General features: G+C 32.9%; 10 protein-coding genes across 10 annotated transcripts; 5 read left to right on the top strand and 5 right to left on the bottom strand.

Moving 5' to 3' along the window:
• The first annotated feature begins 3 nt into the window (after window positions 1-3).
• Window positions 4-2,474, top strand: TpMuguga_01g00284 (uncharacterized protein). The gene is made up of 10 exons (XM_061304967.1): window positions 4-330; window positions 399-764; window positions 795-952; window positions 985-1,070; window positions 1,147-1,349; window positions 1,381-1,466; window positions 1,536-1,799; window positions 1,886-1,971; window positions 2,042-2,246; window positions 2,280-2,474. The coding sequence occupies exons 1-10, from the start codon at window positions 244-246 to the stop codon at window positions 2,377-2,379; spliced, it is 1,641 nt and encodes a 546-aa protein (XP_061161543.1). The 5' UTR covers window positions 4-243; the 3' UTR covers window positions 2,380-2,474.
• Window positions 2,303-3,459, bottom strand: TpMuguga_01g00285 (RNA recognition motif family protein). The gene is made up of 6 exons (XM_061304968.1): window positions 3,334-3,459; window positions 3,187-3,251; window positions 2,787-3,104; window positions 2,647-2,730; window positions 2,532-2,615; window positions 2,303-2,434 (listed from the first exon to the last, which is right to left on the bottom strand). The coding sequence occupies exons 1-6, from the start codon at window positions 3,386-3,388 to the stop codon at window positions 2,393-2,395; spliced, it is 648 nt and encodes a 215-aa protein (XP_061161544.1). The 5' UTR covers window positions 3,389-3,459; the 3' UTR covers window positions 2,303-2,392.
• A 162-nt stretch (window positions 3,460-3,621) lies between these two features.
• Window positions 3,622-8,342, top strand: SMC1 (uncharacterized protein). Its single transcript, XM_760720.2, has 7 exons — window positions 3,622-3,976; window positions 4,009-4,235; window positions 4,357-4,508; window positions 4,615-4,780; window positions 4,815-4,903; window positions 5,165-5,645; window positions 5,692-8,342. Exons 1-7 carry the CDS (start codon window positions 3,658-3,660, stop codon window positions 8,224-8,226), a joined length of 3,969 nt encoding a protein of 1,322 aa, XP_765813.1. The 5' UTR covers window positions 3,622-3,657; the 3' UTR covers window positions 8,227-8,342.
• Window positions 8,343-8,448: 106 nt separating this feature from the next.
• Window positions 8,449-9,180, bottom strand: Ufm1 (Ubiquitin-fold modifier 1). The gene is made up of 6 exons (XM_760721.2): window positions 9,133-9,180; window positions 8,990-9,093; window positions 8,903-8,956; window positions 8,723-8,780; window positions 8,622-8,694; window positions 8,449-8,536 (listed from the first exon to the last, which is right to left on the bottom strand). Exons 2-6 carry the CDS (start codon window positions 9,010-9,012, stop codon window positions 8,466-8,468), a joined length of 279 nt encoding a protein of 92 aa, XP_765814.1. The 5' UTR covers window positions 9,013-9,093; window positions 9,133-9,180; the 3' UTR covers window positions 8,449-8,465.
• Window positions 9,181-9,756: 576 nt separating this feature from the next.
• On the top strand, window positions 9,757-11,731 carry TpMuguga_01g00288 (uncharacterized protein; the record flags this gene model as incomplete). The annotated part of the gene is made up of 1 exon (XM_760722.2): window positions 9,757-11,731. One exon carries the CDS (start codon window positions 9,757-9,759, stop codon window positions 11,665-11,667), a length of 1,911 nt encoding a protein of 636 aa, XP_765815.1. The 3' UTR covers window positions 11,668-11,731.
• Window position 11,732: 1 nt separating this feature from the next.
• TpMuguga_01g00289 (uncharacterized protein) lies at window positions 11,733-16,060 on the bottom strand (the record flags this gene model as incomplete). Its single annotated transcript, XM_061304969.1, has 7 exons — window positions 15,112-16,060; window positions 12,505-14,336; window positions 12,326-12,421; window positions 12,108-12,191; window positions 12,016-12,078; window positions 11,855-11,986; window positions 11,733-11,825 (listed from the first exon to the last, which is right to left on the bottom strand). The coding sequence occupies exons 1-7, from the start codon at window positions 15,902-15,904 to the stop codon at window positions 11,733-11,735; spliced, it is 3,093 nt and encodes a 1,030-aa protein (XP_061161545.1). The 5' UTR covers window positions 15,905-16,060.
• RPT5A (26S proteasome regulatory subunit 6A-like protein) lies at window positions 16,036-18,690 on the top strand. Its single transcript, XM_760724.2, has 9 exons — window positions 16,036-16,529; window positions 16,648-16,752; window positions 16,986-17,202; window positions 17,318-17,374; window positions 17,445-17,509; window positions 17,627-17,753; window positions 17,894-18,115; window positions 18,347-18,459; window positions 18,546-18,690. Exons 1-9 carry the CDS (start codon window positions 16,305-16,307, stop codon window positions 18,672-18,674), a joined length of 1,260 nt encoding a protein of 419 aa, XP_765817.1. The 5' UTR covers window positions 16,036-16,304; the 3' UTR covers window positions 18,675-18,690.
• Window positions 18,691-19,178: 488 nt separating this feature from the next.
• Window positions 19,179-21,340, bottom strand: TpMuguga_01g00291 (uncharacterized protein). Its single transcript, XM_760725.2, has 5 exons — window positions 20,933-21,340; window positions 20,705-20,838; window positions 20,486-20,627; window positions 19,439-20,237; window positions 19,179-19,346 (listed from the first exon to the last, which is right to left on the bottom strand). The coding sequence occupies exons 1-5, from the start codon at window positions 21,002-21,004 to the stop codon at window positions 19,195-19,197; spliced, it is 1,299 nt and encodes a 432-aa protein (XP_765818.2). The 5' UTR covers window positions 21,005-21,340; the 3' UTR covers window positions 19,179-19,194.
• On the top strand, window positions 21,276-23,545 carry hagh (hydroxyacylglutathione hydrolase). The gene is made up of 7 exons (XM_760726.2): window positions 21,276-21,616; window positions 21,774-21,963; window positions 22,417-22,530; window positions 22,578-22,685; window positions 22,766-22,907; window positions 23,094-23,199; window positions 23,234-23,545. The coding sequence occupies exons 1-7, from the start codon at window positions 21,407-21,409 to the stop codon at window positions 23,342-23,344; spliced, it is 981 nt and encodes a 326-aa protein (XP_765819.2). The 5' UTR covers window positions 21,276-21,406; the 3' UTR covers window positions 23,345-23,545.
• On the bottom strand, window positions 23,429-23,755 carry RPL38 (Ribosomal L38e family protein). Its single transcript, XM_760727.2, has one exon. It carries the CDS (start codon window positions 23,689-23,691, stop codon window positions 23,452-23,454), a length of 240 nt encoding a protein of 79 aa, XP_765820.1. The 5' UTR covers window positions 23,692-23,755; the 3' UTR covers window positions 23,429-23,451.
• Window positions 23,756-24,296: the final 541 nt, after the last annotated feature.

Raw genomic sequence — 24,296 nt, forward strand, 5'->3', positions numbered from 1 at the left:
ATCCTCATTCATCACACTTATTAATCACACATCTAGTTACTAATTTGTCTAATCTATTTGTATCTAAATTTTAAGTGGAGATTAACACTGATTTCACAATCTTCTTCAGGGTTGTCCCGATAGGAATTACTGGGATTCCTCTTGTTAATACAATTTACATATTTATCTTCTATAAAAAATTTTCATATTAAATTATTCTAATTTTAAAATGTAATTTAAATAATTTATTTATTCATCTTTATAATGTTAAATTTTGGGAGTAATAATTTTAACCACTTTACACAAGTAAATAGTACCAAAAATGAACCTCTCAGCCTCTTTATTACCCACGTAATATCCTTAAGCAGTTAGTATACCAATGTACAGTAATATTGTGTATATGATAAATTGTTCTATAGGAAGATGATGAAAATTTAAATTATAATTTTTCTCTAAAATCTTTCGAAATTTGCTCCAAATTCACGAAATCATCAGATAACAATGTGAGTGACAATGAGGAGGAAGTACAGTCTACCAGTGAAATGTGTGAGTATTTTGTGAATTGTGATGGTCAGATTAGGGATGTTGACATATTACACACTTTGGTATATTCTCAGTTTGAGAATGTACTATTAATCCTAGTGGCAACAAATTCTACATCACATTACTTCACAAATGAAGACGATTTTTACACATTTTTACAGCTTTACACTTTGAAATTTGACTCTGAAAACTCTTTAAATTTGGAAAATTCACTCCAATTATTATCTTTATTTCCTGTAAAGGTATTTTACAGCCTGTTTTATTGTGTTTAGATGGATTATTGTGTGCAATTGAAGTGGTTACAGGTGAATTATGAGACGGGTTTTCTATTTGCAGTTTTACTCTTTAATTCTGGAAAAGTTAAAATTGCCAGATTTAACATCAATAAACTGTCAAACTTACTCCAATCCACTCAGGACCTTAGTAAGAGGTTAGTAATATCAATATTGTACTGATGTGTAGAGTGCTGGATTTGGAATTTGTGTGGGAATATAATCAGAACATTAATTACAATAATAAAATCAATTGCTTCGATATTTCATACAAAAGTATTTTTACCACCACCTTAACTAACCTACTCAGTCTGATTTAACCTTAACTAACGATTAATATGTTGTGTTATAGTTTGTGAATCATTGGTGATGTTGGCTTGTGGTACGAATGACGGGTTTTTACTCATTTTGGATTTCAACTTAAACCTCTTCAACTCCAACACTCACACATCAGACACCAAAGACGAGGTTGACTGTATCGAAGTTGATTCTGAAGTTGTAGATTCCTTTAAAACTGTTCCAGTCTTAACTGGTGTCAATAACACACCCGTCTACGTATTTTTATACTAATTGTATCAATTTTTAGAGATCAATTTTATCACTCAATTTCTTACCCTTACCAAACTCTTTCATACTCGCAATCGGCACTTTCTCCAAAGGCGTCGTCCTATGGTATTCACTACACTATGTACTATTTACCCTTTTAGTTCTATATACTTGACACAACTGAATGAATATTAGGGACGTACGACATGTTGATGGTGAGCTGAAAACGTATAGTAATATAATGAAACCAGTGAATAAAGTTAATTGGAGTAGGAATAGTCAATTTTTATTATGTTGTACGTCAAGTGGTTTGTATATTGACTGGCAGAACAACACTACTGCCAATTCAATTAACCCTGTGAAACTTAGTAAAGATAAAATAAATAATGTTTGGGATAATATTTGCTGGAATGTAGACTCCTCCGATGATACCATCACATACTCTTTCGATTCCGGACAGTATCAACACTATTACTAGTTACCAATAGTTAACACATTTTCAAGTAGCTAACTAATTTTCCACAAATTGTCTAAATAATGTTTAGGCTGATACAATTGATGATGTCAAATATGAATAAGAAGAATATTTATAATGATTTCACAATTTATCAATGGGATTTCCTCAAACCACGTACCGTCCCATATTCATAGTTATTACCTAGTCATAACATAATTAACAATTAAATGTCATAATTGTTTAGAGATGGAGATGGAAGTGTATAAGTATTCTGATTCAATGGTTGATAATGTGAATTATTCAATGAAGAATAGATTCATTAAGGATTTAAATTTTGCTAAAAAAGTCGGCATTTCAATCACCAAATCCAACTCAAGTGTTAACACTTCAAATGTTGAACCAAATGATAATCTCTTAAAAATGAGGACTAAAATCTTATCACTCAACACGTACTACAATAATATCACACACTGTTGTTCTAGGGTTAAGAGTATGATGACGAGTATTTCAAGTTATAAGATTAATTTAATGGTGTATGGAGGGAATCTGGGACTCCTACACCTAATACTAACGGTTGAATAATTCCAAATTTTAATCATTTTGGCATCAACTCATTCGCATAATTCAGGCCAAACAACTATAAACATTTATACTATAGCTAGAGTAATTGGCGTATCTAATCCACATAGTAACTACATAAGTATATACCTAGTAACTACATAAGTATAGTATACTTCATCTTCCTTTTCCTTGTCGAGTAATTTTTTATCGTATGATTTCGGTTCATTGGAGTGTAAGGCCCAGAAACATGAAATAGTCTAAAACATAATAATAATTGAGTAAATTTACACTATTCCCAGTATTCCAGTTGTCCATATGACATAAAAATCCCAACGCATATTCTCTCCTCTTATAATTTATAAAACAATATTTCTAATCAAACATTATTAGTAAATTAACTAGTAACTATGATAAAATAATGTGTATACTTTGTCTGGAATGAAGTTGATGGATTCGATATCGCCAAAAGGTTTAGCAAGATCATTAATGGAATCTTGAGTATCTTGATCACTAAGATTACTCACATGAACTGTAGTGTTCACAGTATTATTCTGTGTGGTATCCGCTGGCTGCGTGTTATCATAATTGTATGCATTAGTGTAGTTTGATGTAGATCTGATAACTAGGGGAATTCCCTTTGAATATATCCCTTGCATTAGTAAAATGGCCTCGTCAGAGGCGGTAAAATCTGTATACTGTACAAATCCATAACCCAAATGTGATGAAGAAGATTGACCTCTAATCAGCTAAATCATACAATTATTAAGCAATTTTATTGAATTATACAATAATAAAGGAGATAATTAGGGGAACTTGCGTAAAAAATACTTTGGTTGAGATTACGTTGGTTGAAAAACATTTAGCCAAAGTCATAAATTCCTCATCTCCAATTGCTAAAACATAATTATTAATAATTTAATTATTAATAATTTAAATAATAATAATTTAAATAATAAGTTTAGAATAGGGAATTACAATGATGAAGACATCCGATATAACATTGATAATTGTCTATTAAACTGCTACTCATAATATAACAATATAATAAGTTAAATTAAGTTAATTCAGGGGTAAACGGGATGGGTAGTTGGTAGTGATTTGGCACCATTTATAGAAAAATGATTTAAAAAACATTTAATGAGTAAAATTATTTAAATTACTTATTTTTTTGTAAAAATTATTAAAATTATTGGAATCACACTTTTTTTCGGTTTTATCCCAAATTTCAATACAACATACACACCATGTGTCAAATTAACCTAATCTTGACTTGTTACATATTTAGTTGATTTGGTGAAGATGAGTGAATTGGATGGCTTAGATTCTGAGAGTTTTCTTTCAGAGTCTTCAGTGTCATCAGAGAATGTGACTGAGGTCGTAGAATCAGTCCATTCACTTCAAACTGACAATAATTTACTCAGTTTTTCAGAGAAAAATGACGTCAATTTGGGTCAAACCAGCCGTTATGAACTGAATCCCTTCCATTTATCCTCGGACCAGAGGCTTAAGAGAGGCACGATTCATGCGATTGAATTACATAACTTTAAAAGTTATTTTGGCACTGTGTTAATAGATAAATTTGCTTCATTTAATGCCATTATTGGCCCTAACGGCTCAGGTACTTTTACTCTCAAATATCAATTGTCTTAGGCAAATCTAATCTTATGGACGCAATATCATTTGTACTATGCATCAGGACGAGTACACTGAGGGGTAATAATCTGAGGGATTTAATAAATAAAGTACCAGATCCTTCAGATCCACTGGAGAACAGATTTGCCTATGTAGCACTAACACTTAAAGGTGATACCGATTTCTCAACCTTCAAACGACTCATTAATCACAACGGACATATCTCATACATTTACAATAACAATGTAATTACTTACACACTTACTATTTACTTATTTCTACAGTTATTTCATTGTCTTGGCCCATAGTAATATTCCGGGGACCTAACTACTACATAACTACTCTAAACTACCTAATACTGTGTAGGTGATAACGTTTAAGGGATATACTGAGGCGTTACATGAGTATAAAATTAATACGTTGGGATCTACAGGATTAATATTTCAAGGTTCCGTAAATGATATCATCTCAAGATCACCCTCAGAACTCACTAAACTATTCGAAAACATTTCTGGATCGTATCAATCACTTAGTTATACACTTACTAAGTTGATATTACTCAGTTATTACTACTCAGTTATTACTAAGTTATCAGTGGTTACTGAGATAAATGGTTGGTTGTAGAATATTGTATGAGAAGCCGTATAATTATATGAGGGATAAGATTGCGAAGATGAGAATGGAATATAAGAACTTATTGTTAAAGAAAAAGAACTTAAATAACGAATTAAAACAATTTAAAACCATGGACTCGACCAACAAGAAATACCACAAACTTCTACAAAACCATGTAAAAATAATTATATGTTAATTTGATTGTTTAGAATGAGATAATGGTGAAGAAGAATCTGTGCGAATTTCAAATTTTAGAACATAAATTCAAATCCCACACCAACAAATACTTCACACTTCTGTACCCAAACACATTATTTACTAGTTATACCCAAAATTAACACTATAATTACTTAAACCAACTCCTAATTTAACACTATAATTGCTTAAATCAACTCCTAATTTAACACTATAATTGCTTAAATCAACTCCTAATTTAACAATATAATTGCTTAAATCAACTCCTAATTTAACAATATAATTGGATAAATTAACCCTAATTTAACCTTTTATACCCTAGATCACTGTCTAATTCTATATATAATCCTAATTGTTGGTGTAGCAACGAGTATAAGGAGGTGGTGAAGAGATGGGATGAGAGTAATGGTATGAAAAATGAGTTAGAGGAGAAGCTGGCCAATTTATATTACGAGCAGGGGAAATTGAATAGACAAATACAGCAGAAGACACAAACACTCAACAGCTTACGCAACTCCATGATGGACTTTTTTTCCAATAAAATTACTCTGGAAAATAAAATTGACACACTAAACTCAGTCATCACCTCCACCACTGAGGATCAAACACTATTACACACTCAGTCTCAGGAGTTAAAAATAGCTAAAAGTGAACTTGAGAAGGAAATTGAATCACTAAACACAGAGCTAAAGAGCTGTGAGAAGGATACATTCACACTCTCATCCGCACAGATGACAGAGTTTAATCGATACCTGAAGGAATTTAACACATTGACTTCGGATAACAAGATTAATATTAAAATTATTCAAAATAATATTAACCAATTTACAACACAGTTGAAATCCGTACGTCCAATACTATTCTCTAGCCAGTCATTAATAATTTCTGTAGATAAAGAGTAAGTTGAAGGGAATGAGATCACAGGAGGAGCAAGTAGTTGGCAATTTAACAAAATACACAGGATTAATCGAGGAAACAGAATCCAAAATGAGAGATTTCAGATCATCACTAGAACAACTTCAAACACACATGACCCAGTTAAAAGTTAGGAAGGAGAAGTTACATACTCAAAACTGTGAATTACAGGATAAAAAAGATAATTATACACAAATGTTAACATCATTGAGTGTGTTGAAACATGAGTATAATTATATGTTCAAGAGGAGTGTGCTGAATAATGAGATGGCAAAGACAGTCCCCGGAGTGTTGGGGGAGGTAATATCTTTGTTTGAGTTAACGAATGAAGCGTATTCAACAGCTGTAATGGCGTCGTTGGGCTTCAGAGCACATGCAATTGTGACTAGAGACTATCAAACGATTGCAAAATGTATTGAATTTCTGAAGGAAAAAAAGGCTGAAAAAAGAGATTTCATCTCACTGCAACAACTTAAATCTGATAAATCCACAACTCGCCAACACCTGTCACATTTATTGAGAAGGTTCAATAAGTTAAATTACGCATTTGCAATTGATTTAATTGAGCCAAATGGTGACTCAGTGAGTAATTTGTTTGAATATTTGCTGGGTGACACTGTGATTGTGGACAACTTAGACGAGGCTGAACGGGTTGTTAATTTGAGACATGGTAGGGATGGAGTAAATTTACAGTTTAATGTGGTGACTTTGAAAGGTCAAATGATAACAAGGAATCGGACAATAGTAGTTGGATCAACACTAAGTACTAAAAAGAGTGAAATGGAACTAGAGCTTAACAAATACAATAAATTCAACGCACTTTTGATTGAGGTTGAGAAGGAGTTACGGGATAATTCAGATGAGACCAAGAGAATTGAGACTGAACTCTCAAGTGGTACTGACAAGATTGAAAGGTTCAAGAGAAATTTACAACTATTATTAACCAAATTGGAATATTTGAGAAAACATAAAGAATCGCTAGACTCACAGAGAAATGAATTGTCAGCCGAGTCCGACAAGTTGATGACACAGTTGAAATCTCTAGAGCAAACTTTACAAGAGTTGGAAAACAAACTATCATTAGAAAACGAACAATTGGATAAACTTAAGAATGAACATTTTGCACCTTTGAACACTAAGTTTGAGGTGTCAGATGTGTATGAAATGGTAATGTCGAGAGATGACAAGGTGAATAATTTACATAATAACTTAATGGGTAAAAAAATGACATTGAGTAGATATGAGACCGATTTACTCGAATTAGAGCGTAAAATTGAAAGTATAAACGGAAGATTATCAGACTTAAACGCACAGTTGACAGATGTTAAGACCCAATTACTCACGTTGAAGGAGGATAATTTATCTTCATGTGATGGAATTGAAACTGTACAATCTGAAATCACATCACTCAAACAATTATTACAAGGTTACACCACTGATATTAACCTTTACACTGAACAACTAAATAACATAACTACTACAGATGACAAGTATGATGTAATGGAGGAGATTAATGGGTTGAAAGAGGAAATTTATCAATTTCATAGTCAGGCTATGGCGTTGACGGAGTTTTGTAAAGTGCATAATCTACCCTTGAGATTTTCAATCACACCGAAATCTCAGTCAGAATCTCTAAATTTAGAAGAGGAAATGGAACAAATTGTTCTAGGATTTCCAATACTGTCCAACGCCCACGAGTTTAGCATATCGAGCACGTCAGACTTGGAATCGGAGTATAAATTATTATGTGAGACCCTCGTGAGTTTGAAGAAATCACTCTCTAACCTCCGCTCGTACGGCGATTTGGAAGATAAAATTGAATCAACAACCGAGGAAATATCATCCGTTGATAAGGAAACTGAAACACTGAAGACACAATTAGTCAAACTCGAATCAGATTTCAACAAGATCAAACATGAGAGATCAGGCTTATTTCTCCACTGTTTCGAAACCGTAAGGGAAAATTTAGGCCCAATTTACAGAAAATTATCACAAAATGAAGAAGGCGCTGAAGGACAAGCCTTCCTAACTCTAGACGATTTTCCCACAACTTCCACCACACCAACTAATTCAGTTAATACATTTAATAGTACAATTGATGGCACACTGAATAATAATGGGAGCAATACGGTGAATAGTTTGGTTGATTTGGAACCGTTTAATAGAAGTATAAGATATAATACGATACCTCCGATGAAAAAATACTTGAGCATAAATTTACAAAGTGGCGGTGAAAAGGCTTTGTCATCTATAGCTTTATTGCTTTCATTACATATTTATAGAAATTCGCCGTTTGTAGTTTTGGATGAAATTGACGCCAACATTGACTCTGTGAAGCTGAACAATCTAACCAAGTTCCTAATGGAAAGCACATTTCAAGTTATCATCATCTCACTCAAGGATAAATTATTCTCAAAAGCTCAAAGATTAATTGGAGTCTACAGGTCACACCCCCTGTGCACTTCCAAATGCCTAGTACTCAATCTAGAAAATTATCCCCCAGATGAATAATTTTACTACACATCTACTCGCTTATACTTCATGTTTGTTTTACCCGTAGTCAGGTCATATTCAGGTCATAGTACTATTTAATGTTCTAACACTATTTAATGTTCTAACACTATTTACAGTTTCCTAACACTATTTACAGTGTTTATTAAGAGTATTAAGAAGTGTTAAATAGTAATTACTGACGCAGAGTATAATAGGTTTACACTAAATATTATAAATAAATATGTGTGTATACTACATTAGTAATAAAATCCAACTCTATCTCTTGGAATTAGTCTTAAATTCGATCCATATTTAAGGAACACTCCGCCTAAAGCTTTTTACAGAGTTTTAACCAGATTTAAGCATATTTAATGTGAAATAACGTTGTATAAGTTGGAATGTGTAAGTGTAACCTGCAGTTTGGGTAGGGTTTATACCAACACCGTCGTTGGTAATAATAGCACAAGTGGCTGGATTAAGCCTAAACTAAGGAATATTCAAGTAAATCTTTTACTTCTTCAGCGGCGAATTTAATTACTGCAGAAAATGGCGCCTGTTCAGGCACGGACAAACTAAAGGAATATTAACACAATACATACATTAATCATAATTATTACAGCTTATCAAGAATTAATTATAGATTAGTATGCAATAATTATAGGATAATTATGGGTAAAATGATTGGGAAACGAACACTTTATATGGCTGATTGGCATCCGAAGCTAGAACGATTTTAAATGTGACCTTCCTAAATAATTATTAAAAAATTAATAATTTTTACGCTCCGCATTTAGTTTCTGACATTTATCTCAAAATTTAATACTACAATTCTTTAAATCACACAACTCTCACATCACAAAATTCTAACACTAAAAACTCAACACCCTACCACAATAATTATTGAGCATTTTCATATAAAATTACTTGTATTGTAACAATAGTTCTAGAGAGTTACAGTCTGATTTTTGGACATTAAATTTACGTTTACATGTTTGATAAAACTCTTCAATATCCTAAAAAACATTATAATATTTTTTATTACTCTAGATATTTGTTTCTTTAACATTTCAATGTCTACGATTAGGAAACTCTCTGAGTATTCACTTGCTTAATTCCTTCCTACATACAATTATTACTAAATAACTGTACTACTATACATATACACAGTGTATTATTTATAGTATAAACAGTTAATCAGTATCATGATAATTTGATAATTTTTCATAACAATTTGCTTTTCATGAGTTCTATTGTTGGAATTTTAAATTTTAATTCACAAATAACACTATTAACTACATTGACTGTGTGTGTTGTTAAGATGTGTAGGAAGCGTTCCAGTAACCACAAGCTAACTATGATGAAGATGAACTTGTAATTTTAAATGAGATTAAAGAGGGCAACAAGTATGATATTGATCTCACTAATTACGTTTAGATCTGCTTGATCTATAAGAACCACAGGATCTGATCAGTTTTAAAGATCTAGTTCCACACATTTTAAAGGTTTAGATCAACCAGTTAAATTAATATTATCAGGGAACTACATAAAATGTCTACAATAAAGGATAAAAATATTTCCACCGACCTTCCCCCGAAAAATTCTCGGTTTGTAGAATTAAACATAAATATAAAAGAATATGGATACGGTTTTGATTATTTTAATAGAAACAGGTACAGCGAGTATAGATCATCGAATGGATATGTATTTAACAAAGTATTAGAAGATGATACAGTTGTTTGGAAGGCTACATGTACTTATGATTTTGCACAATATGTATTGGTTTATGAAGGTGATGAGAAATACATCTTGATAATACCATACTATAATAACTTGATACTATTCCGTCAACTAAAAGATAACACGTGGGAGCGTATTAATATTGAAATCAATTTGGCGAAGCTGAAGCTGTATAAACAATATGTTTATCACAATGTACAGATTATTAACTTTAAATTCAAAGTACTTGAAACTGTTGATAAACTTAGAGATATGAATACATTATCTGGTGACTATTATTACGATCTTGAGAAGACTAATTTTAGAATCATTTTCGATAGGTTTTGCCATGTCATCTCGCATGAGGAGAAGGAAATTTGGAAACAAACCAAGGATAATGCTCACCACGGACATCTTATCTCTCTAAATTTCGAACTGATTTCAGGTTGTGTAACTATTAAGTTCATAGATGGAACTGATGAAACTCTTGATCTAAATAGACCAAGCAACAAACGACCAAGAGCTGAAGTTGAATCCACTGAAGTAGTTGATCTAAACCAATCCATTAACCAACTTAATGAGAATTCTGAACCAAGTAATGAAAATGTAGAGGATAAATCAGTGTCACCTGAGGTTATAACTTTAGATACTGATACGATGATGTCGACAAACAAATATAAAACAGTTCGTGTGCCCAATTACCATCATTTTAAAGCTAATAATGGTTTTGTGTTTGGGAAGATAGTTGACGGTGATAGAGTGATTCTTGATACAGACGATCCCAGTAAGTATGTTACAGAATACAATTGCCGTGTGGAGTTTGATTCGAATCTTGAGAAACATTTTGAATATTTCGAGTGTATTAGACCTAATATTGATAAGTTAAAACTTTATAAGAAAAATGGTATAGAGCTCAATCCTGATGATTACTGTGTGCTTTCGAGCAAATACTATTATCAAATTCTCTTTAATAAGAGTTTGTACAAAATAATATATGATGGAAAGGTGTATTGGAAATATAATTATTATAAAAACGAATGTTTCCCATACCGTCTGTACTTTTCATACATAAATAGTAACATGACAATGAGTTTTCGTGGTGGACATGAAAAAGAAATAAAAATTAGTTGCAATTTGTTGAAAATGTATAAACTTGAAAATAATAACAAAATACAACTAGAAGATGAACACTACGAGGTTATTACACTAGAATATGACCGAATATTTTACACACTAAGAGATGATATTAAATGTACCGAGGTTTGGTTTGATGACTGCATCGTCTGGGAACACAAGTCTGGGAAAGAATATCCCAAATCTATATGCTGTAATTATAAATTGGCCAGAATAGACATCAGATTCAATTCATATGTAGCTTCATTTGTTAGGTTCGGATTTCAAAATTATATCACTAAGTTTTTTTACTTACCTAAAGATTTAAAATTTTATAAAGAGGACAAAAATGGTAATAGTTTGGAGTTGAGACCAAATGATTATAGAATTGACCTATTATGTCCTTCATCAATTGTGTATATTCTTAAACCCGTTAAATGTAACGAGATAAGATTGGGGGATTTAACTGTCTGGAAACGTCAAAATAAAAAGGCTTTTCCTAGAAAAATAGTTTATGACCTTGAGGGACCCAGTATCAGAGTGTACCGCAAACAGACTCGACATGGAGATTTTCATAAAACGAGACTAATGAAAATTCATAGAAAAAATGGAGTATGGAGATTTTATTAGGCGATTTACAACAAATCATTACAAAAATAGCAGTTTAACTTAGTATAATAATAAATTTGACGAGATTAGTTAAATTGTAACAATAGTTCAAGTGAGTTACAGTCTGATTTTTGGACATTAAATTTATGTTTACACGTTTGATAAAACTCTTCAATATCCTAAAAAACATTATAATATTTTTTATTACTCTAGATATTTGTTTCTTTAACATTTCAATGTCTACGATTAGGAAACTCTCTGAGTATTCACTAAGAGAAATGTGTTTCGGATTCGTCAGCGACGAGTTTAACGTTTCCACAGAACTTACAAGCGCTTTAATCTAAACCACAATAATATTTATGAACATACGTGTGAAATGTAATCTGATGAAACCAGCTGAACAGTCTTCACCATTATATCTTTCACCACTTCCTACACATTATTAATGGGTTAATTAGTACTTGGGAGAGTATTTCGCGTGTAAATTCATGAAATGAACACAGTGGCGCCACTAAAAACTTCACATAGTCACTCACTTCACAATCCTACAAATTTTCATCACCAATATACCAACTATACTCTTAAATACTATCTGACTATACTACTGTTTGAATATACTACTGTGTGACTATGCTACTGTGTGAATATAGTATTGACTAGTGTGTCTATGTGTGGTAACTTGTGTGTTTGAGGATCTGAATTTTGAGGCTAGTGATTGTATGAATTGTAAACTGCATTTTGAACTACTATACAACGAACTCACAATATATTGACACTACAACATTATTACTACTGTATTATCTACTACTGTAACACTGGTAATAACTAGCAAATGCTACTGTTAACTACAGGGGATACGAGTTTGTCTTTAATGAAGTTGATGTGATCATTAATATTATTAATAAATTCTATCAGTAATAACATTCCCTTTACTGTAAACTTTAGTAATCTCCTGACTTCACACAACTCTTTATCACCCAACTCTTCACCACACAGTTCATCAGGATACAACTCTTTATCACAGTCAAACTCAGGCGATCCTTGTCGGACTGTGTGATCCCACAGAGTACTCAAATCCTTAATATTCTTTCTATTTATATATAATTTAAGTGGAATTAAACATGTTTTGAGGATTAGTATTGAGACTGCGCCAAATCCGTGAAACCGAACTTCACCAGAAAACTCATTAAATTTTTCACCAGAAAACTCATTAAATTTTTCACCAGACAAATTGTTGGATTTTTCACCAGACAAATTGTTGGATTTTTCACCAGACAAATTGTTGGATTTTTCACCAGAAAACTCATTGAATCGTTCGCCAGACAAATTGTTGAATTTACAGTGGGTCAAATCGGAAATAGTGAGTGAGTTTAAAATTTGAATAATATCATGAAGCACATAGGCAGAATATGCAAAGGATAATCCTGAAGGCCACAGAAATCCGCCATCTAATCCTGAAGCACTGTGCGTAACAGATTTACCACTGTGATAATCTAGAACAGAGCTTCTAGCGCTGGAGTCTGTGTTATTATTCATCTCCATGTGAATAATAAATGACTCAATGTGGTTGAGATATAACTTAACGACATCACTAAAGGTCTTCAAATGCTGGCCAAACATGTGATTAAACATTTGAACACTAAACAGTTCTATCATCTGCCCATACACCACCAGACTTGATGTTAGAAAAAATGATCTCACTCCCCCATCACACATCTCCGTTTGCGTTGTATCTGTGTTGGAGTTGGAGTTGGTGTGTGGTTTGATGTGGTAAGTTTGTAGATTCCCAAGTTCATGATATTTGTGTAGTTCGGAATTAACGGTAGAAATAACATTATCGAGAAAATTATTGGTAATAACATTAACGCAGAATCTGGTAGAATATGAGTAAGGTAATGCACTGGCACGCCACTTGAATAAGTTACACAGTGTTGAGTCGGATTTACACTCAATTATCGTGAGAAGGCGTTCGAATGATGAGTAGTTTACCCGGTAATCCGGGTCTATGGGTGAGAAAATGTGTGAAAATGAGTCTTCAATTATGGTAAAAATCCAAAGTGCCACAGGCCGTAGAATACATAAACTCTTGAAATTCTCATCACCAATTAACTCCGATAACTCGTCCAGAAATTGCATTAACACACTCTCCGTAAATATCACTTTCTCCACTCTATCCACAAAACCACTAAATGTACCCGCTTCCTCATGCAACATTTCCACACTACCAACACTATTTACACTATTAACCTTACTAACACTGTTAACTACATTAACACTACTGACACTGTCGACACTATTAACATTAGTGACACTGTTGACATTATTAACATTTGTGACACTATTGAAAGTAGTAATGGTAAGAGTATTAAAGGAGTTGGAAAAGGGAATTAGGAAGGTATCATTGAAAATGTGTAGCAGAGGAGTGAGATCAGAGTTGAGTAGTGTGAAGCCTCTGATGGTATAGGTAAGTGCTGATAAAAACTTGTTAATTTCAGCTCTAATTCTTACTCTGTCAACGCCGTCACTGTTGATGATCGTGTTCAACTCATTCAACTCAGTGTAAAGTTTGTATAATCTTGTAAACGCTACGCTGGAACATAGTTCAGTCAGGGTCACAAGTGATTTTCGCACTGATCGCACATCTTCCTCCAGTTTTTTAACACATAACTCAGCTTCCAAATTGACATAATCTAAAAACATTATTAGTACTAACTGGATGTGTATTAATGGCATAGTTATGGGTGTAAATAGGTTTACGGGTATGGGTTACCAGGGCCAAGTCAAGCACATAATAACTATAAAGTATGATAAATATATAGAATTGTAGATATATTTTAAAGAGTTTTAAGAGTATTTAAGGTATATAATTAGGGAATTTTATGTTTATTTTGTTAATTTTAAGGGGAGGTTGTAACATTTATTAGGTTAGAATTTTAGTTTATTTAACTTAAATTAACTAAATTTAGAGATATTTAAGTTAAATTATTGTTAATTAAGGGCAATTAGTAGAAATTTTTCTCTCTAATAGATAAATAAAACTGTATAATAACAGCTAAAGTGAACCTGAGGATTCATAAAGAACCCAAATTTTCTATAGTTAAAACTAACTTTTTTTCTTAAATTTAAGTAGTTTGATTACTAAAACATCAATTGGAATGATTTGGAATTAATTAATTTAATTTTCTAAATAGTCGAAAAATTTTCATTTTTCGAAACCCAAATGTCACTTTTGGGTCCAGACCATTTGGCCAAAATTCGAAAAATTTTTTTTAAACTAGTTTTAACTCAAATCACTCAATTAATCATTGTTGAGAATCAGAAAATTATAATTAACTCTAAATTATCTGTGTACACAGTGCTACAGTATGTGCTTAACTGTGCCTGGGTAACACCCTCACTACTCCTAACTATATAATATACTATATAAATAGTACTTGGTATATCTCCAGTAGTATGGTAAGTTACCTGCGATTGAAAAATGATGAATAACATATTGTAAACAACTTTCAAAATCATCTGAAATTGTATAATTTGGAACTAATTCCCTCAGTTTCCCGTCATATGATTTAAATTCCTCAACCAGTTGAAGCACTCTATCCAATTCTTTAGGTGCAAATTGTAATATTAACCAGCTGGATTCTAAGTTATATCCCTCAATATTATGTATCATACTATTCAACCTATACACATTCTTACTCACCAACTCTATCATCCTAACCACCACACTCACGACACACTCGTCAACTCCTACACTATTACTTACTCCTACACTATTTGTAACACTGTCAACGGTATTACTTACTCCTACGTTGTCAACATTGAGAGATTTGAAAGTGTGTAGCAATTCTGTACAAAGTGTGTGAAATAACCTTTTACTGAGAATTAGCTTACTTAACGCTTTTTTACTATATAGTACCACAGTTAACCTGTGTAACAAAGAGTTCACACTGGCGAGTATTTGTGTATTCTTATCTCTAATACACTTTAAAGATTCGTAGGAGGAGGTAACTTTGTCCTTTAGAGGCCACATTGACATGATAATCTTCTTCAGATTATCATTATGCCCTGTGGCATTTGAGAAGGCCGTGGACAGAAGTGTTGAGCCGTGTGATTGACTTGTGAGTAGAAGTGATGAGAACTCACGCTGGAGCTGTTCTAATGAAACAGATTCCAAGCGAGTGGAAATGTAAGCGCCAGGCGACTTCAACTGCGAATTCATACAACGAATCCAATCCAAAGATTCACACTTTACATCCATTTCAACACTTTATCTCTTCATTATTTAAGAGTAGAGAGGGGAATTTTGGGGATTTTGAGGGGGATTTTGGATTATTTGGGGGAAATTTGGGTGATTTGGGAATTTTTGAAAAATTGTTAAAATTTCATAAAATTCTGTAAAAATATTAAAAATAATAATATAATAATAAATTAATATAAATTTTATTAATAAAATTTTAAAATGTGTAGAAAAGAGGAGTTGTTATAGTGCCTCAACTGGTTCCTTTATTTTTACTAATAATTAAATTATCCAAGATTCCAAAAATCGTTTACATAATTTTAATGAATAAATTGAGTAAAATTGTTGAATTTTGGAATAATTTGGATTTTTGGATAATTTGTGGAATTTGTTAAAAATTTGGATAAAAATTTGGATAAAAATGAGTACTACAGAGGATTCGATAGATTTATCAGAGGTTTGTGTGTTAAGTGACGCGGACGTAAGGGCGAGGATTAATATGATCGACGCAGAGGTGAAGATTCTCAAGAGCGAACACACGAGACTTAAATCGCAACAGAAAATGATCCAAGAACGAATCAAAGATAACTTAGAAAAAATACAATTAAACAAACAACTGCCCTACCTCGTAGCCAATGTTGTAGAGGTTCCCCTTTACTCATTTTACTCAGTTATTTTTGTTAACCCGTGATTACATTTGTGCTGAGAAAACATTAATATTTTCAGTTGTCACGGGTTTATAATATTTGTGTATAATGTTGTAGTTGTTGGATATGGACGAGGAATATGAAGAGGAATACGGATCCGCACAAAACATCGAATCTAAACCCAAAGGCAAATCACTCGTCATCAAAACCTCAACCAGACAAGTATACAACACCTTCTTACCCCTCATTTACCCCTTAATTATCCTTACTTTACACTTATATTAGCTTTGTTTTGGCCTATTTTACCCTTAATTTTACCTTAATTAGTCTTATTTTACCTTTATTTAGGCCTATTTTAGGCGTAAAATAGTCATAATTTAGCTATATTTTACCCATATTTTACCCGTATTTAGTGTTATTTTACCCTTATTTTACCGTAAAATCCTGTGATTTAGACGATATATTTGCCTGTGATTGGTTTGATACCGCATACGGAGTTGAAGCCTGGCGAGTTGGTGGGCGTGAATAAGGACAGTTACTTGGTCCTGGACAAGTTACCGCCTGAGTATGATAACCGCGTCAAGGCCATGGAAGTCTGCGAAAAACCAACCGAAGACTACTCCGACATCGGAGGTCTCGATAAACAAATACAAGAACTCATCGAAGCCATTGGTATCATCCACACTATCCAACTATCTTACACTATTTTACACTATTTTACAGTATTAACGTAGTTAACAGTAGTTAAATATTAGCAGCAGTTAAAGAGGTTAATTGTGTGATATAGTGTTACCAATAACGCATAAGGAGAAGTTTGAGAAAATCGGCATAAAGCCACCCAAAGGTAATTTTACCCACTGTTACACATAGTTTACCTTATTTCTCTGTTAACACTTGGCACAAATTGTGTGTAGGAATACTAATGCATGGACCTCCTGGAACCGGTAAAACTCTTCTAGCCAGAGCTTGCGCAGCTCAGGTAATTTTTACACTATTACTCACACTACTAATACTATTCCTAATACTAATACTAATACTATTACTATTACTATTTTTAACATTACTAAGATTCATGTTGATAAACTCAATTTTACAGACGAAGGCCACGTTTTTGAAGCTTGCGGGGCCGCAGTTGGTGCAAATGTTCATTGGCGACGGCGCTAAAATGGTCCGAGACGCCTTCAATCTTGCCAAAGAAAAAGCACCCACCATCATTTTCATAGGTAACACTCACTTAGTTATCTAACACTTTAAAGTGTGTAAAATACTGAAATTAGTGTGTAAAAATGTGTAAATGTGTAAAATACTGAAATTAGTGTGTAAGAATGTGTAAATGTGTAGAAATGTGTAAAATATTGTGTAGATGAGATAGATGCGATTGGTACGAAGAGATTTGACAGTGAGTTGAGTGGCGATCGTGAGGTGCAGAGGACGATGTTGGAGCTGTTGAACCAACTTGACGGGTTCAGTACTGACGATAAAGTTAAAGTTATTGCTGCCACTAACAGACCTTACACTCTGGATCCCGCACTACTCAGATCCGGCAGACTTGACCGCAAAATCGAACTACCACATCCCAACGAAGGTAATAACTACACAGTTTCCCATGTAATTAGTTGTAAATACTATTAAATATTAGTAAATACTATTAAATAGTAGTAAATAGTGTTAAATAGTAGTAAATACTATTAAATAGTAGTAAATAGTGTTAAATAGTAGTAAATAGTGTTAAATAGTAGTAAATACTATTAAATAGTAGTAAATAGTGTTAAATAGTAGTAAATAGTGTTGAAAGTGTTGAAATTGAGTGTTACAGAGGCTAGAGCGCACATATTGCAGATACATTCGAGAAAGATGAATGTGCACAAGGATACAAATTACATGGAACTGTCCAGATCCACCGAAAACTTCAACGGAGCACAACTTAAAGTATTATCTACTCTTACCATTTACTCACACTATTGTTATATAATTGTTAATAATTGTTAATAATTGTTATATAATTGGATGTGCAGGCGGTATGTATAGAGGCTGGAATGGTGGCGTTGAGGAGAGGAGCTACGGAGTTGGATCACGAAGATTTTGTGGAAGGAATAGCAATGGTACAAGCGAAAAAGAAAAATCCACTCAATTATCTCACCTAATTTTTTATCACTTTTATATCTTTTATATCTTTGGTATCTTTGGTATATTTGGTAGTGAACTTAGATAAATGTTGAATAAGATTACAAATACATAATTTACTCTTAGTCTAACTTTAGTAATTTGCTGCTGTGTCATTTTAACAGTACACTGGAGTAATCCTTGAGAATATGTTACTACTTGACAATTGGAACACTTAGACACCAAACCCAGACACGGTGTGGTGTAATATACTTACCCTGTTAACCTCTGAATATTATACTTACAGTATTATTTCTCTACTACCTTCACTATGGATACTGTAATACATCCAATTCCACAATTAAGCTTAAATGTATATATTCCTGAGTATTGCTTTATGACCCATTATATACTATAGATATTACATGTACACTCTGGTACTCTCACTAGTATACACAAATTGTATAGTGTATAATAGAAATAGTGTATAATAGAAATAGTGTATAATAGAAATAGTGTATAATAGAAATAGTGTATAATAGAAATGTGTAGTGTGAGAGATTAATCGATTAATGGTGGGAATTGATCGGGTTGTACGGAGAATTCATGCATGGTTGAGCACTTGCTGACGCCAAACGACAGCGCAACCCAAAATGAATACACATAAAACATCACAAACAACGATATCACCGCAGACGCCGCAAACTTAAACGCTATAAACATAATCAACTATATACTTAATTATATACTCAAGTATGTAACTATACCACTTAACTACACAACTATAAACTATGTGTGTGATTACATCGTTTTTGTAATTTGTATAGTACGACGACTTCGGATTTCCCTTCGGGTGTTAAGTCGTTGGTTTCAGGCGGGAATTCATCCTTCGATACTTCCTCAGACTCACCCTCAGTCTCACCCGGATGCGGCATAAACGGCAAATGATCATAAAAACTATCATCTCCCGATTTCTTATTATTAACACTATTAGAAGTGTTATCACTACTATTAGCGGTGTTATCTACACTATTGGGAGTGTTATTAACACTATTAGCGGTGTTACCGGAGTTGACATCCTTAGCAGCAACTTTACCGTCAGGATTATCATAGGCGTTGTAATTAGCCGTACCGTCAGTATTACCAGTAGTATCACCAGTAGTATCACCAGTAGTATCACCCGAGTTCTTATTTTGAAGCCTTTGTTTGAGGGCATTTCTTAAACTATTTAAATCATCAGCGTCGTCAAAGTTATCCAATACGCCACTCAAATCATCATCAAATCTATCATCACCAATTTTAGTATTAAGTTTATTGCAATGTTTGTGATCGTGTTGGTCAATGTTCGTCACGGTGAATTTAGTTACCACCAAAGTGTCTGGGTTTACCAAACTCTCAGGATTTGCTAAACTGTCGGGATGTACTAAACTGTGAGGATGAAGTAAGGTGTCTGGATGAATTAAGGTGTCTGGGTGTTGTAATTGAGGTAAAACGCCAGTGGTATCGTTGGGAAGTTTGAAAAAGTTGAATGGAAACAACACTGACGCATTTGGGACCTTAAATCTTGTCACAAACGGCCCCGTCAACCCCAATAACGTCAAGTTCTACACAATCAAATTGTACTAATTTACTATACCAATTATACCAATTTACTATACCAATTATACCAATTTACTATACCAATTATACCAATTTACTATACTAATTATACTAATTAACTATACTAATTAACTATACTAATTATACTAATTAACTATACTAATTATACTAATTAACTATACTAATTATACTAATTAACTATACTAATTATACTAATTAGGGAGGTAAATAGTATAAGTGTGTCGAGGGTTACGTGTAATTCGGGTGCTTTGGGGAAGAAGTGTACGAGTTCTGCCATGTCGAGTGCGACCATTGAGACCACAACTAACGAAAACACAAACAATATCAAATACATCAAATATAATACAAAGTTCCGAGTCAACGTCGAGATCAATCTACACCATCAATTGATTCACTCAGTAACTAAGTTAACAATGTTAATAATTAGTTAACTGGATGGGTAAGAGAATACCCTAGGGATCCTGTGATGAAGTGTAGGAGTAGTAGGAACCAGGCGACCCCGATGAGGCTCGGGTGTAAATAATGAAGCGTGCAATAAAGACCCACACCAAACAATAACTGCGTCAAAGACACTATCACAACGCCCTAAACATATATTCACGTTATTTTACAATTATTTATACAATTATTTATACAATTATTTATATAGTTAATTGGGTAATTATTAGTTGGGGATTACGTATTTGAGGTCTATGAAGCCTAGGAAGTTATTGGCCTTTAAATTTGATATGAATCCCCCGCCCAATTCCATCGTCTAACACTCCCAAACACACATTTTTAACAATTATCCAGGCTAAACTTAAGAATTCAAATTACAATACAAATTTAAAATTACAATAAAAATTGTGATAAAAGTTACGATAAAAGATAAAAATTGTGATGGAAAAATTAAGTGTATGAATAAGTTAATTGTGATGTGTGAATTGATTGATTGTGTAGGAGTTAATTTTAGTGTTAAAAAATTGATGTGATGTTGTTTTCTAATGTGTAGGTGTGGGGACTTAAATCCATCAAAATTAACCAATTTACACATTAATTTACGTTAAAATTAAGTTATAATAAGTTACGTAAAATTTACTTTAAATTATGAACTTTGGGCTAGAAAATACCACAAACAAATTACTCCATTATCAATTTCACATAATATTTTCTGATGAATTTGTGGATAAATTATGCGTTAATTAGCTTTTGTGTAAAAGTTTATTCACGCTTTAATTTCTCACTCTCACATCTTAACTTTAGCCGAAATCACCAATTCCGAACACTAAATTATGTAAATTTATTAAACAAACTTAAAATGACAAATTCCTCAAAATTTAAGTTTTTTACCCCAAACTCTCTCTCACACAATTCCTCACTCAACGTAATTTTACACTATTCCCACACTTAATTTACTATACCCTTGACTATACCCTTGACTACACATTTGACTACACAATTTAGTATACCCTTGGCTACACAATTTACTATACCCTTGACTATACCCTTGACTATACAATTAAGTTTGAGGAATGTTGTAGAAAGCTGTGGGTGAGGTGTTGATAGTGCCGGTGTTGCAGGATAATTATTCGTACATATTGAAGGATCCGGCGAGTTCTAATGCGTTGTGTGTCGATCCTGTGGAGTATGAAAAGGTTTACAACGTCTCAAAAGAGAATAATTTAACACTAAAACTTGCTCTATGCACTCATAAACACTGGGATCACTCAGGTAACCACTACTATACTCCCAATACTCCTCTTTACCCCTAAACCTTTATTCTACCCCTTTACCACTAATTTACCCCTAACTTAGTACTAATTTACCCCTAATTTACCCCTAATTTACCCCTAACTTAGTACTAATTTACCCCTAATTTATCATTATTTTAGTGCTAATTTAGCTTTAATTTATTTGTTAATTAGTTAGGTCCCCCGCCTCACTACTATCCGGGCCAATTGTCGCTTGACTTTGGAGTTCATAGTAGATCCGTACTATCCACTCCACTATATTGACTTGCTGTAGTGTTAATATTATAATAAACTGTAGTATAGTAATAGTATAATTAAGCTCCCCTTGGCGGTCCCCCACCCTACTACTATCCGGGCCAATTCCCGCTTGACTTTGGCATTCATAGTAGATCCATACTATCCACTGTACTATTTACTATGTATACAATTGTAGGAGGGAACAATGGTATAAAGAAGTTAGTGCCTGATATACAAGTTGTTGGTTCCAGTTATGAAGACACGCCCGGTGTTACTCTACCCGTTAAACACCAACAAACCATCCCATTCGGTATTCTTTACACTATTTAATTAGTTTACTGATTAACATGTGATTAGGAAGTTTGGTGATTGAATGTTTAAAGGCGTCATGCCATACTATGGGACATATTATGTACTACATTTATCATCCCACTAATCCCAATCTACAACCTTTACTTTTCTCAGGTCCCAACTACTCTATTATTTATTATATATTACTTAGTATATTATCACTGAGTATATTGACTATATAATATTGTGTACAGGTGACACATTGTTTGTGTGTGGGTGTGGTAGATTTTTTGAGGGGAATGCCAAGTCAATGTTAGAAATTGTTAAATCCGTTAAATCTCTCCCTGAACACACTCTCTTATACTGCGGACACGAATACACACTCAAAAATCTACAGTACCCACCACTATACTACTGTACTCATATACTTAACTATATACCCCTAGAGGGAGCTAAATTAACTATATACCTAGAATTATATACCCCTAGAGGGAGCTATCTTTTATATACCCCTAGAGGGAGCTAATATAAGGGAGAGGGAGCTACTTTACTATAATTAATACTATAGTGATTTGTGTTTAGATTTGCGTATACAGTGGACCCGAGTGACGTGGTACTAAGGAAGTTAGACTGGGCTAAGGAGACCATTTCCAAAGGATTACCAACCGTACCATCAACTCTTCAAGAAGTAAATTTACCCCTTTACACAGTAATTACTGTAGGAGAAATTGTATAATCCTTTTCTTCGTGTTGAGGAGTTGATGAAATCACTCAATGAGAATTCCGAAGAATCCACAATGAACAAATTACGCTCCCTCAAGGATAAATTCTGATCCACCAAATCTAATCTCACCAATCTCAAACTACACAATACATAATATTATAATATAATAATAATAATATAATAATAATGAATATGATAATGAGTATATTGAGGGGTTTAATTTTTTTTATTGGTGATGACTTTTTTTTCGAGGTGGCTTGGGATGGTGGCTTCAACTTTGGCGGCCTTGACTTGGTTCGGTACGGAAAAGGTATAAAGATACCTCGAGCATCTAACCTTAAACTTTGTACTTAAAAGACCTCCCTTGGACTTTTTCTTATAAACCACTACAGACCTAGCATCCGGCCTCTTCAAGACACTCAAGTAATCCTTCAACTCCTTCAACTCCTTAGGCATCCTCACTAATATTTTATCCAAACAAATTTATTATTTTATTACTTTATTAATATTCGAAGAAATTATGAAAATTAAATAATTTAAAGATTCCACACGACCCCATCCATACAACTAACACATACAACACAGTAAATAACATATTAACACAGTAAATAATGGGTATAGTAGTAAATAATAGGTATAGTACTAAATAATAGGTATAGTACTAAATAATGGGTATAGTACTAAATAATAGGTATAGTACTAAATAATAGGTATAGTACTAAATAATAGGTATAGTACTAAATAATAGGTATAGTACTAAATAATAGGTATAGTACTAAATAATGGGTATAGTACTAAATAATAGGTATAGTACTAAATAATAGGTATAGTACTAAATAATAGGTATAGTACTAAATAATAGGTATAGTACTAAATAATAGGTATAGTACTAAATAATAGGTATAGTACTAAATAATAGGTATAGTACTAAATAATAGGTATAGTACTAAATAATAGGTATAGTACTAAATAATAGGTAGTAACTAACACATAAGACTGAATAATACACAGTAAATAACACTTAACACTGAATAATACACAGTAAATAACACTTAACACCG

This window comes from Theileria parva, chromosome 1 (assembly GCF_000165365.1).
Source record: "Theileria parva strain Muguga chromosome 1, complete sequence, whole genome shotgun sequence".
NCBI lineage: Eukaryota > Apicomplexa > Aconoidasida > Piroplasmida > Theileriidae > Theileria > Theileria parva.